Source organism: Scophthalmus maximus, chromosome 9 (genome assembly GCF_022379125.1).
Source record: "Scophthalmus maximus strain ysfricsl-2021 chromosome 9, ASM2237912v1, whole genome shotgun sequence".
NCBI classification, from domain to species: Eukaryota; Metazoa; Chordata; class Actinopteri; order Pleuronectiformes; family Scophthalmidae; genus Scophthalmus; species Scophthalmus maximus.
The window spans coordinates 19,133,707-19,146,078 of NC_061523.1; the positions used below are offsets into that span (position 1 = coordinate 19,133,707).

At 43.8% G+C, this 12,372-nt stretch overlaps 1 protein-coding gene across 2 annotated transcripts in view; it reads right to left on the reverse strand.

Moving 5' to 3' along the window:
* slit3 (slit homolog 3 (Drosophila)) overlaps window positions 1-12,372 on the reverse strand; it is a 217,608-nt gene that overhangs the window by 80,002 nt on the left and 125,234 nt on the right. Inside the window, exons 1-2 of one of the 2 annotated variants that reach the window (XM_035650189.2) lie at window positions 5,448-5,621; window positions 5,028-5,099 (exon numbers count right to left, since the gene is read on the reverse strand). Coding sequence is in view for 1 of the 2 variants with exons in the window: in XM_035650188.2 (XP_035506081.2) it covers window positions 5,028-5,099 (72 nt within the window). In the remaining variant the exon portion in view is untranslated. Of the gene's footprint in view, window positions 1-5,027; window positions 5,100-5,447; window positions 5,622-12,372 lie in introns of those variants that run through there. The other variant, XM_035650188.2, reaches the window with a different exon arrangement.

A 12,372-nucleotide genomic window follows, 5' to 3' on the forward strand; every position in this document is an offset into this window, starting at 1 on the left:
CCCTCCCCTTAAGGTCCCTCCTTCTGCCCTTTTCAATTCAGTGAACACCCTCCACCTCCCAAAAAGTCTCTCGTGTCTTGTCTCTTCTGGCGAAAAAATAGAGGATGGGATAGTAACCACAGTCCTTTTGGAGCTAAATAAATCATAGCCTAGCACTGCCTTGCTTTTACAACACTGATCCTCCACTTTCATCCTGGCAGCCATGAAAGAGAGAGCAGAGCGGAGGGGAAGCAGGAGAGGACACAAGAGTTACGGGAGCAGATGTCAAAGGAAATGGTGAATGTAAAAATGTCTTCAGTAATTTCCTTCTTTCGTCTTAAAAACCTCTTCAGGAAGCAAAACTCTTCTGTCAAACCAAGACGTGGAGATCAACAGCAGTTCAAATCGGTTAATCCTGAACTTCACGTAAAAAATCCATTTCTTAAAATTTAGAATTGAGTTGACGAGCACTGATGATGGAAAATGAGAAATCGCTCAAGCATTTTACTTCAATGTTAACGCTATACATTCCGTGATTCTTTTAGGAATGCTTTGATTTCTGTTGACATTGACCTTTTGTGATCATTCTTCTTTAAAATGTAAAACTACCCGGACTGAGCCCAGGACAGAAAACAGGTGATGTCAACTCAGAACTCAGGCCTCCTCATTAGTCAATTCTGATATTGATGGTAAGCGCTTGTGAGCAAAAAATAAAAGCTGTCACCTGACCACAGCTGCGTGTGAGGCACCGCCTCCTACCTGCTTAGTGTCTGACATAGTGTGGTCCATTGAGTCTCCGTGCACAACCCATGCTCATGTTAATAGGTGTCTGCGTGTGAAATGTGCTAAAAGGCCGACTGAAGTGGAAAAGGTCTGCTGACAGGAAACATAAACGCTAACGATGCTGGTGAGATGTTCTATTCCGGACGACTGTATAGCAAACCTCCTCTGTCAGCTTTTTCAGAGCTTTCAGAGCTTTGATATATATTTACCTCGTTATTTGAAACTATGACCACGTTGTAATGGGTTATCCGACATTGCCACACTGTGTATATTACAGAAAATAAAGAAAAGCCTAACCAACTTTCCCTTTAATGCAAAATGTAAGTAATAAAATGCATGGAAATGCAATGATTTAATAAATCATCCCTACTTTTAAAACGAGGAATTCTTAATATCCAGCAGTTTGTCCAACAAAATGAATGATTATGCCTTTTAGTCGCATTGACACACACCAAATTTTTCATTTTGTGAGTTGTTGAATATTTTATAAACAGTCTTTTTAAATGTTGCATCATTATAGGATGTTGACTAATTTAATAATAATCTTAAAAAACACCCCATCACACTTTCCAGAACAATTATAGCAAGACTATTAATGAAACCAACAAACTTAAACTCATTTAGAATTTTCAAAATGAGCCCGATGGCCCAACATTCAGCTTTGACTCGTCGGCGCTGCTGCTGTGAAACATATTAAGCAGCTCAGATAAAACTTAGTCCACCAAGAAACAGCGGCTAATTAAAAATGACTAGATTAATTAATGTGGAGATTCGTTAGTGGCACACGCTTTCAATTAGCATGACTCACAAATGGCTGGAACACGCGCACACAAGCACACACAGGCACACACACACGCACACACACACACACGCACACTCATTTTGCCTACCAGTCTACAAACAGTCTCTTGTGCAAAACACTTGCAATTTCGAACCAATGTTTGAACAGTGCACAACCACGGACCAAAGTCTAACCTCTATCACACCTATGTTTAATCCCAGTGGGAACTAAAGCTTCAACTAACAATTATTTTCAATATGAATTCATTACATCCACCAAGGAGGTTATGTGATCGTCTTTTTGCCACGTCTCGCACATGGTAACTGGGAGGGATCCACATCCGCATCTGGATCCAGGAATTTTCTGATGGATTCTTCACCATTGCGATGAAAAGGGATTTGGGTTGATACAGCACATAGGTGGGGGGCTGCTTTGCCTTGGCGGAGGTCTGAGTGCTCTCGTTTGTTTATTCTCCTTTCAATTTGAACTGTCTATAAAGTCTTTGAAATACTTAAGAATACAAATGATTTCCCACAGACCAAGGTGACATCTTGAAATTGCTTGTTTTGTCAGAGCATCAGTCAAACACCTCAAGATATTCACAATGATACGAAACGGAGAAAATCAGCAAATCTCCGGGATGGAACCGGCTCACACTCAGTACTGCTGCTTGAAAAGAGACCTAACCATCGATTGATTGACGGAGAAGTCCACGAATCATTTCACCCCTCGACCCTAAAAGCTTTGAACGGCCCATGGTTGAAGAAACTGCTGGCTGACACTTATGACAAATGCTCTCACTATTAAAGCCATAGACACAAAAACCAGTCCCCAGAAAGATAGAAACACAAGACTGCACCCAAACACTCCGACACACACATTCAGGTATAACGGTTTGTGTGCCCAGGTGCACGCAGACAATGTACACCTACCTGATGGTGCAGTCCCATTGCCTCCAATCACTGTTCCTTCTGTCATCCCATTTTGAAATATACTCACGAAATGAACCCACACAACTGGACAGATGGGTCTGTGTGCATGTGTGTGTGTAATACACATATGTGAGTGAGTGTGTTTATGCGTGTGTGTGTTTTAAGATGCTCGAAATGAAGATCAGTCCAGCGGCAGAATTGCTTACTGTCACTCATGCCCTTTGCACACATGCATGAGCAGGTTCACACACACACACACACACACACACACACACACACACACACACACCTGCCTTTATTAAAACGTCACATTCACTGAATATACTGTGTGCTGTCATGCTGTCTGCGGAATGGGAATGGCTGCGCATTTACAGTGAATTGTAAATCTTGTCGAGCACTCAGCTGTCAGAGTCTTATGAATTGCTAATATGTTGTATCTCACGCTGCTGATCCTCCTCTATCTGCCCCCGATCACTCCCATTGTGCGCTGAGCCAAAATTGAGGCTGGCGAATCAAAAGAGAAAACACTAACTTTGCTGTGAGGGAATAAAACCTTGAAAGGGAGACACGAGAGGTTGAACGATAGATGGAAAAATGAACCTCTTTTTCTTTTTTTCCAGCATTTTCAAAGCAGAAGATACAATTTTGCAGCAGAAAAATTTCAATACCTCCTTGATGCACGGCATTTAAGATTTGTAGTCAAATTTGTATGGGCTTGTGATCCACAGCGTAGGCTGCCATGTAGGCTACTGAATGTTTTCCACTGTATCGTCCTCTCTCTTTAGTCTTTCATGTGAACGCATCAGGCAGAACAATGCTGCACCAACGACAACCACTCGTACAGCACAATATTCATCAAGATGAGTCTGACACTGTTGGGAGTCCATGGCTTGTATGAGTGGGAAGCAGTTTTTGTTTCATATGCTGCAGCTCTATGTTGTAATTTAAAAAAACAAACATATTTTCCATTATGGTCTCTGGTTTTAATATTGCTTGGTACAGTAGAGCCTAATGGTTTTTTCCCCTATATTCTTCATCTGGGCTGCCTAACCGATGCAAAAACATTTGGTTATAGTAACATGACAGTCAGCAACATCCTCCTCCTGTTTAAATTTCAACCTCAACACTGATATTAGCATCTCAGTCTGTTCCTCTGGGTCTCACTGACTGAACCTAAATCCAGTCCACTTGTAATGGTCAACCAGCGTTTGAACAATGTCAACCTCCTTTTTCTCTGCTCTCGTTCTGTCCTGTCATTTTTTTCCCCTTCTCCTATGATGTTTCTTCTTTCTTTGTCCTTGTGCCTTTCTCTCGCTTTTTTTTTCCTTTCGTAATTTGCTGAACTGTTTTACCCTCCAATAATCATATTCAGCAAAGGTACGACAAACCTTTTCACCGGCCCGCACCGCACGGCAGAATATGACTCCATTGCGTCCATTGAGTTGATGCAATGACTTGAACCTAAGATGCACAATGAAGCACAGCAGCTGCCTCTGTGCAGGCACAAATGCATGCCATCGACACACAAATACACACTGTGTGTTTGCAGAATGATGCTCATACACCTTTGCCAGCACAAGCCATCAGTGCACAGTTGCCAGTCACACCTCTGGAGCACAGTGACAAATGAGCAGCTCTGGAAATGTGGACAGACCAGACACACAAACTTGCGCACACACGCGCGCACATGCACATGCACATGCACGCTCACACACACACACACACACACACACACACACACACACACACACACACACACACACACACACACACACACACATACACACACAGCTGCTTCACCTACATGTAGATACACACACACACACACACATGGCTGCTACACCTACACATAGACACACACACACACACACACACACACACACAATCACATGCACGGCTGGAGGCAAACACGCTAGAGCATTAACATATTCCTGTATGCACCCACATGCATTAACACACATGGTGCAGAGAAACACAAACCACAGCAGGTGGCAGATACACTTTTCCCCTCACTCTTTGTGCTTGTGTGTGTGTGTGTGTGTGCACTGTCGGTATAGTGCGAGTCAAGGACGACACATGTGCCGGTGAATGAACAGGTATGCTGCGCTTTATCTTTGCAAGCAATGCACACACAAGTACTTGAATGTGCATATAGGAGAGAAACTACATTTTTTTCAAGAAAAAAAAGGCATCTTTAAGTTGAAGCTTTTCTAAAAAAACAACAGACAGACAGCGAGAGAAAATGAAATGATGAGATAGAAAAGTAGACGGAAGGGAAAGAAAGAGGGATGGCATGCAAGTAAGAGAGGAAAGGAGAGCAGAGGAGAGGAGAGAAAGATTCGATTTTCATACAGAAAGAAGCAAAAGGACAAAGAAACAGAACGAGACAAAAACAATACTGATAGTGAGAGAAGGAGAGTGCAGGACAGATTCCTTCTTCACGGGCAGCACAAGAAGAGGGGGAAGAGAGGAGGAGAAGACGGGACTGATGAGAAGAGGAGGAGAGGGATGGAGCAGTGAGAGTGAGAGGCAAGGGTTTTGTCTCTACTTACAGTATCTCCAGATCGCGCAGCGCTCGGAAAGCTCCATCTTCGATACAGCTGATGTGGTTGCTGTCCAGTTGCCTGCACCATGCGCACACACAAACACACACACGCACACACACACACACACACACACGCAGATGAGAGACAGAGATGGGAGAGAGTCAGGCTCAAGTCGGCAGGGTCCTGCTCAGCTGGGGGAGGGACTCACAAAAGATGGGCTCCGTGAATGAGTGAGTGTGCCTGTGGCTGTGTGTGTGTGAGATGATATCTCAGCATTGGGCTTAAGATAGCAGGTAGGAGATCCTGGCATTAACTCTCTTTGCCACACACACACACACACACACACACACAAACACACACACACACACACACTGTAGGGATGCCCGGTCCGGACGACAGCACACAAGCTAAGGTTAAGTCTCTCACCTCAGTGCTCATGTGGCCAGCCCTGAGGAGAGGAGCGGAGGAAAAGGAGAGCGCGAGAGAGGAGACCGGTGCGCTGAAGTGGCCTGTCTGGCATCAGCCTATCACCTCCCTTCCTCGCCGTGCGCCCGGCGCACACTGGCCACCGGGAGAGAGAGGGACGAGAGACGTAGACACACTGAAGGAGAGAGCGAGCGAGCCGTAGCTACTAAAGCCCACCCTGCTTGTCTGTTCTGTAAATATTAATTGCATTTCCTCCTCTCCGTCCTCCTCCTCCTCCTCCCCATGTCCTCTTTTATTCTTTTTTTCTCTCTGTAGTGAAAGAGGGAGTAATTTCATTACATTAGGCCAGCCAATCCATTAAGGGCCTTTTACCGGCTCTGTCACTGAAACAATTTCATTAAAAGGAAAGCCTCCGTAAATCAACCTACAGTCACGACTATGCCGCTTTTTCCTGCTCTCTTTCCTTCCTCTCTTCCTCCCCCCCCCCCCCCCCCGCCCCCCCTCCCTGGCTTGCTGGTCGCCTCGTTCTCTGGACTCCCAGATGCACCATGTACCCCTCCATCATCCATCCTTTGCGTTTACTTCAATTTGCTCAGGCCTAGGTATTCAACCCCCCTCTCCTCGCCACCGTCCATCCCTCCATCCATGAACCCAACAACCCCTGAAATCTCCACTCCTCCTCCTCCCTCCCTCCAACCTTCTCATCCATCCAACCCTCCCCCTCCCCTCGCCCTGTCTTCTTCTTCTTCTTCTTTATTTGCGGAGGAGCAGATGAATGTATTGCAGACAAGTATCTGATCTTTTGTAGTTTTTTTCTGTAAGTCAACAGAAATGGATGAGTGGCATATAGCCTGTTGAGCAAACACACACACACTGAGAGAGGTGAAGATGTGCACGCCAACGCACACACTCAATCACACTCACAGGACATGGCGAGTTACCGTCTGCCTTCCAGACACTAAGATAAAAGCATATCACTTCACTCCGATGTTCTCCTCCTTGTCCCCTTTCCCCATCTCGTTTTTCTTTCACTCGACCCCACCGCCCTCATCCTTTTTTTCTTTGACTTCCATCCTCCCCTTTACTTTTTTCTCCCCTTATTTGCGAGCATCCATCTTCTGCATTGCTCCTGTTTTTCTTCCACTCTCCATTCATAATCCATTTCTTTTCCCTCCCCCGAGGAGACTCTCGTCTCCACTCGTCTCTGATTCCCCTTCACCTTTTCTCCTCTCACACTCCCGTCTATCCATCGCTAATCCACTTCTTTGCCCTGTTTTCATGTATCAGCCTTTCAAATCTCCTTTTTTCGTCTCCTCCACACAGCCGCGGCGTCTGCCTGGCACACGGCAACACCTGTAGCATCAGTCATGTCAAGCTTTGAACCCTGAGGAAGGCGCTTCCTAAAACAGGGGCTGCAGGTTTTCCTGTAGGGCAACGCAAATTGCATCTGGGCTTCAGGAGCAACACATTTCTTTGGTTTGTTTTTTATATGTGCATATTCGTGTGGGTGTGTCAGAGGAGTTTGAGGGATCGGAGTGTCGGAAAAGTGCATTTACTAGTACACCGCGAGTGCACCACAATATGAAGCCGCTGGTCAAAGACAGACGGCGGGGCAGCGACTTCCGGCAAGATAAAAACGTGGAAACAGGTGAAAATTATTATCTTATCGGAGTTATGTGAACTCGTGAAAAGAATCGACAATGACAGATACACGGTGACGACACCCGTGAAAAGCCACAACGCTGTGACCGGGCTTGTCTGAATCGTGTGCTCTAATTTTTTTAAACATTTTCCTCCACGCTGGAGACGTTCAGGTTCAAGGAAACCAGTCCCCTGCACAGCGGAGCAAAACACATTTTTCATGTATTCCTACTTGATATTGACCAGATGGTGGTGTTTAACAATTGGCATGAATTCAGTTTGGACTCAAGACAGTAAATATCAAACAACTCCGTGCCCAAAGGCCAGGTTTGGCTCGCAACATGATTATTCTCGGATCTCCAGAGGATTCTGGAGACTGAGGAGATGTTTTGATGTGCTCTGATGCGAGGCAGTTGTATTTTGGAGGTGACTGAGAGATAAGTTCTTCACCGCCTTGCCACGCTGCGATCACAGGGGTCATCGACGTGGAGTGCTGAAACAAGTGGTCTGTTGTGTAACAGTGTAAAAAAGAAGAGTTCGATAGGGTTTGCACCCATGTAAGATTCTTTCCGGGCTACTTGTGGGAAGAGAGCTGAGAGTGTGAACATCTGTTAAATGACTGGACTCTAAAAATATAATCAGTCTGGGGATAATACCGGCATATGGCTGTGTGTTTAATGTAATTAAATTTTTGTGAATAGAAAACTGGTTCACAGCCTGGTCAGCCGTATGGAGAGGCATGGCACTGCCAAAGCCTTTTTTATCTTCAGTTATGTTCTTTTTGTAACACAGACTATGAAGCATGTGGATTAATGCTGCGCTATCCCAATGAACAAAGAGGTCCATTAAGGCTCCTGGTATTTGCATTCGTAGTGGATAATTTGTATGCCCGATACTAACGTTTACTGCAAGTGCAGGAAGTCGTGAGTCCTTTACGTAGCAAGGTCAGACATCAGGGCGTTTAGAGGTCGGTGTGGTGGATGCAGTGCGTCTTACTGTCATGCAGAATAATTGAAGTTATATCAAGCAATTGTTCTTCACCTTTTAATAAACTGTAACCATGATCTTGATGACCAAGTGTAACCCGATGTTGCATCGTAGCTACACCTTAGCTATGGTTTATTTGGCTTCCAGTATTGGTGTTTGAAGTTGTGCTGAATTAAAAGTTTGTGGGTGGAGACTTCCACATGTTCAATCATGTGAGTGTAATGCGTCTTGACGTGCAACGCGTTACCCCAATGACACTGGTGACTTCTTGAAGTCAGGCTGTGGGCTTCCCACCTCGTCTTCAACTCTAGGATTGTGTGTCGATAACATTGAGCAGATACCATCCTCCAAGGAACCCTCGTAATTTAAATTTTCCCAGAACTGTGAATAAAACTGGTGGATTATTGGTGACCACACACCTCATCTACCATCCTCGCCCACAGTAAAGGATTCCATCATCTGTGATATGATTAGATTCCTGTGACAGCTTTGTTCACCAAGCACCCTGATTAGCAGCGACATGATTGGTATGAATCTGGGATGGGGCTGTTCTTTGTGTAAATAAGTATGAGTATATGTGTTGAATTCATAGCCCTCGTGTGTACTTCCATGTCTTCATATTACATTATTTCAGAGGGGGTAGAGCAGGTATCCAAAATTGAATTCCCTGCCATACAATTAGTGTGTTTAATCATGTTTATCATGAAGCCTATTGGCAGATTGATTTAATGCCTCTCTTTGCTCCAGATGGTAGCAGAGGGGAGCACGCAAGCACACACACACACACACACACACACACACACACACACACAGGAAGGAGGAAAAAATAATTTTATCAACAACTTTTTTTTTTTTATAATTCCAAATAAACTGTGATGGATTATTTCTTGCTAAAATATATATATTGATACGTCATCTTGGGCAACACTTACGTAATTGGTGTGATTTTATTTTGCTGAGACTACTATTGCCTTTTCGTTTTTGTTTTAAATTGATTAAAGTACTCACTATGAGATCAAATCAAAGGACCTTCACATCTGAAAAATATTTTGTGACTTTAGCAACACTTCAAATATTATTTGCTTCTGAACATTTTCTTACACTTTTTGATGCAAGTAGTGTAACTGAGAACAGCGCGTTACCAGCCCCCGCTCTCTGTCATTTTTTTTTGAGAATGAAAGAAACCCAAATCACTTGTCTCTGGTCTCTGGTGGTTACCAGTCTGTGATAGAAACTCGTCAAGTAGGATGAGCAAACCCAGGTCACTGGGGGGTGAATGGACCGAAGACAAAAACTGAAAGAGGGAAGAAATGAGAATGTGAATGGGATGGAATCAGCACCACTGGTGAAATGACTCAAAGAAAAAGGGTGCAGGGGAGTGAATGATGGGGGATAGGAAATAGAAGGAAGGGCTGAGGAAGACAGGACAAGTGGGAAAATGATGGAAATAAAACGAAGGGCCGGTCCGCCAGAGAGAGGAAAGCTAAGGATCAAAAGAGAAGTACAGGAGGAGGAGGTAGGAAATTGAAAAGACAAAAAACTAAAGGACTGAGAATAAATACGTAATATACGGATAGAAAGAGAAAAAATATAAAGTAAAGGCCTGAACGACAAAGGAGGGGTAGAGCAAGGAGAAGAGATGTGGTCTGAATATTTAAGAGAAAAGCACTCATGTCTCTCTGCCGTGAACAAGCATTAGAGCTCATTTATTTGATTTGTCTTTAACTCACTGGCACTCATTTTTATAAATATATCATTTTGATACGGACACATCTAAGTGAGGCGACTGATTCAGGTTTGCTGAGCTGTTGATTCATCTCCAGGAGCAAATGGTTGGAACAGCTGCTGATGTAGGTTGGATGGACATCGGTAATGGCTGCCACTTGATGTGGCCTGAATGCAGTGGCCGGGTTTTTGAACAGTAAATGGTTGGTTTTGACTTGCAAATGATCGGTCGGCTTTTAATGATGATCAAGGTTACTTGAAGAGATGCCATGTTTTCCACATAATTATTAGTCAATAAGGCAATAAGGCAAATTTGTCAAACTGAATATAACCTTACATTTACTTCAAGTGAACAGATCTACAAAACTCTCGATCTAATCTGTCTACAGAAAGAAACTAACTACTTCTCATGTGCAGGTTGTCTTTTCCAAAATGTGAGTTTAAGTAAATGTAACGTCAAAAACCGAATTGCAAATCCCATCACCAGGATGAAAGATCACACTGCTCTCTCGCTAAGTGTGTTACTATTCAGACAACGGCATTGACATTTCCTCCCTCCTGTCTCGGCTGGTCACAACCTTTAAATGAATTGGCTACATCCTGCCATTTAGGGAAGTGCGTAGGGGGTTTGTGTCATTCAAAGAAAAATGGGAATCTGATTTCAGGTGGCTACCGTCCCTTCATCCCTCTTCCCCACCTCTCCCAGTATACTTGGTGGTGGGGGAGATATGACTCAGTGACATCTGGGCATTATCGCATTACGGCATTTAAAGATCATATGCTCCCCTATGGATGCTTTTTTGTATATTTAATTTCATACACACACACATACTTGCTAGATATATATGCCTGACTCAGATGGCCAAAAACTGAAGGCAAGCGTCTGCAATGACAAAGACACACAGCAATATGCAGGTCAGAAACTGTGTGTGTGTGTGTGTGTGCGTGCGTGCGTGCGTGCGTGTGTGCGTGTGTGTGTGTGTGAGAGAGCGCGTGCATGTGTGCACCAGCCCGACACAATGTTCTCACCTCCCTCCAAGGCGCTGTTGTCATAATTCAAACAAACGGCCATCCTGCACTGCATTGTGGGAAGGGAAGCGTGAAGCATGGGGGCGTTTTATGAGGGAGAGGAGAGGGGAGAGGATGACGGGGAGGAGAAAGGTAAAGAAGTAAAGCCATGGGGTGGGTTCCTTTTTTGTCCGTACACTAATGAACTGTACAATTGTGCTGCGGTTGATATTACACAACACATTCTTCCAAACCACCTGAAGGTGCTGCCAGTGGGTCTGTGTGGAGCATGGGTGGACCCAGTGGGGAAAAAAATGAATTTAATTTCATCACAACAACCAAAAAAAAAGTGGGGTAAGAGAGCGAGAAGGCGGGCAGATGGAAAACAAGGTACAATATGAGTACGTGATGGCTGCGCAAGATAAAGAGCGTGTCTGTGTGGGCACTGGGGTGTAATGTGAGGGCATATGAAACAGCTGTATCTTATCTGATGTGTCCATGCTCCTCTGTAATCCAACTATACAGCCGTGTGCCTCATGGTACGAGTGACTCACATATGTTGGGATTTAAGCGTGACCACGACCGTACACACACATGCGCACACACACACACACACACCAGACACTATCTGTGGTTATCTCTGCTTCTCTGCCTCTGTTGCGCTGAGAGCATTACAGTAGCTAACTACTGGATACCAAATAATCTATACATTTGATTTAAGGAAACGGGATTAAGTAGCAGTCTGACCAAAACTCATCATATAATGATGGTTACTGTGTATGTAGCGTTGTTGTACATTTACATGGGCGTTTACATTTATGTTTCCCTGGAGTAAAATACAGTATATATCCCAACATAAAAAAAGTTATTAAATCTTGAATCATATACATCTGCATGCCAGGTTTAAATATTTTTTAATTATTATTGCTTCAGTTGGCTTTAACCAGTTGGATGGGATTAACTGAGGTTTTAAGTAAATATAAGCATAATTTCCTTTGACTGTGGTGTGTATGACATCTCATGTTCAGTGCCGTCACTTATTTATCTTATATTTTTTTCAATTCTAAATGGATATAATTACCTTTTTTTTTTTACAGCATGTCAGTGTATGAATTAGTTGTTTGTGGTGAGTTTGTGTTTTGCAGATCTGCATGCATCAAATCTCACCCTGAGGGATGAATACATCTTTCATTGAACTCAACTATTTGTAAAACTGATTCTGTCTTGTGCTTCTAAACAAGGTTTTCGCAAAAGGTGAGGAATGTTGTGAGGTTGTTTGTCGTGTTAAGCTCCATAGCATCCTTGCAAAAACAGCACATGGGGGTTAAATGTTATTGAGGGAAAATGTTCTACACACTACTGATTGAAAAGACTGAAAATGTCACGGGTATAGAGCGACGCTTTGAAAGAAACAGTAAGATTTGCAATTTGAAAAACAACTGAAGGGATGACCAGTGCAGCACTGCCAGATGTGTCGTGGTTTTAGCTGGTGTGGTTGGTTTAGTTGTTCATCACGGTAACAAAGCGACTCAAAGTACAGTACAAAGTACTGCAAAAGCAAAAG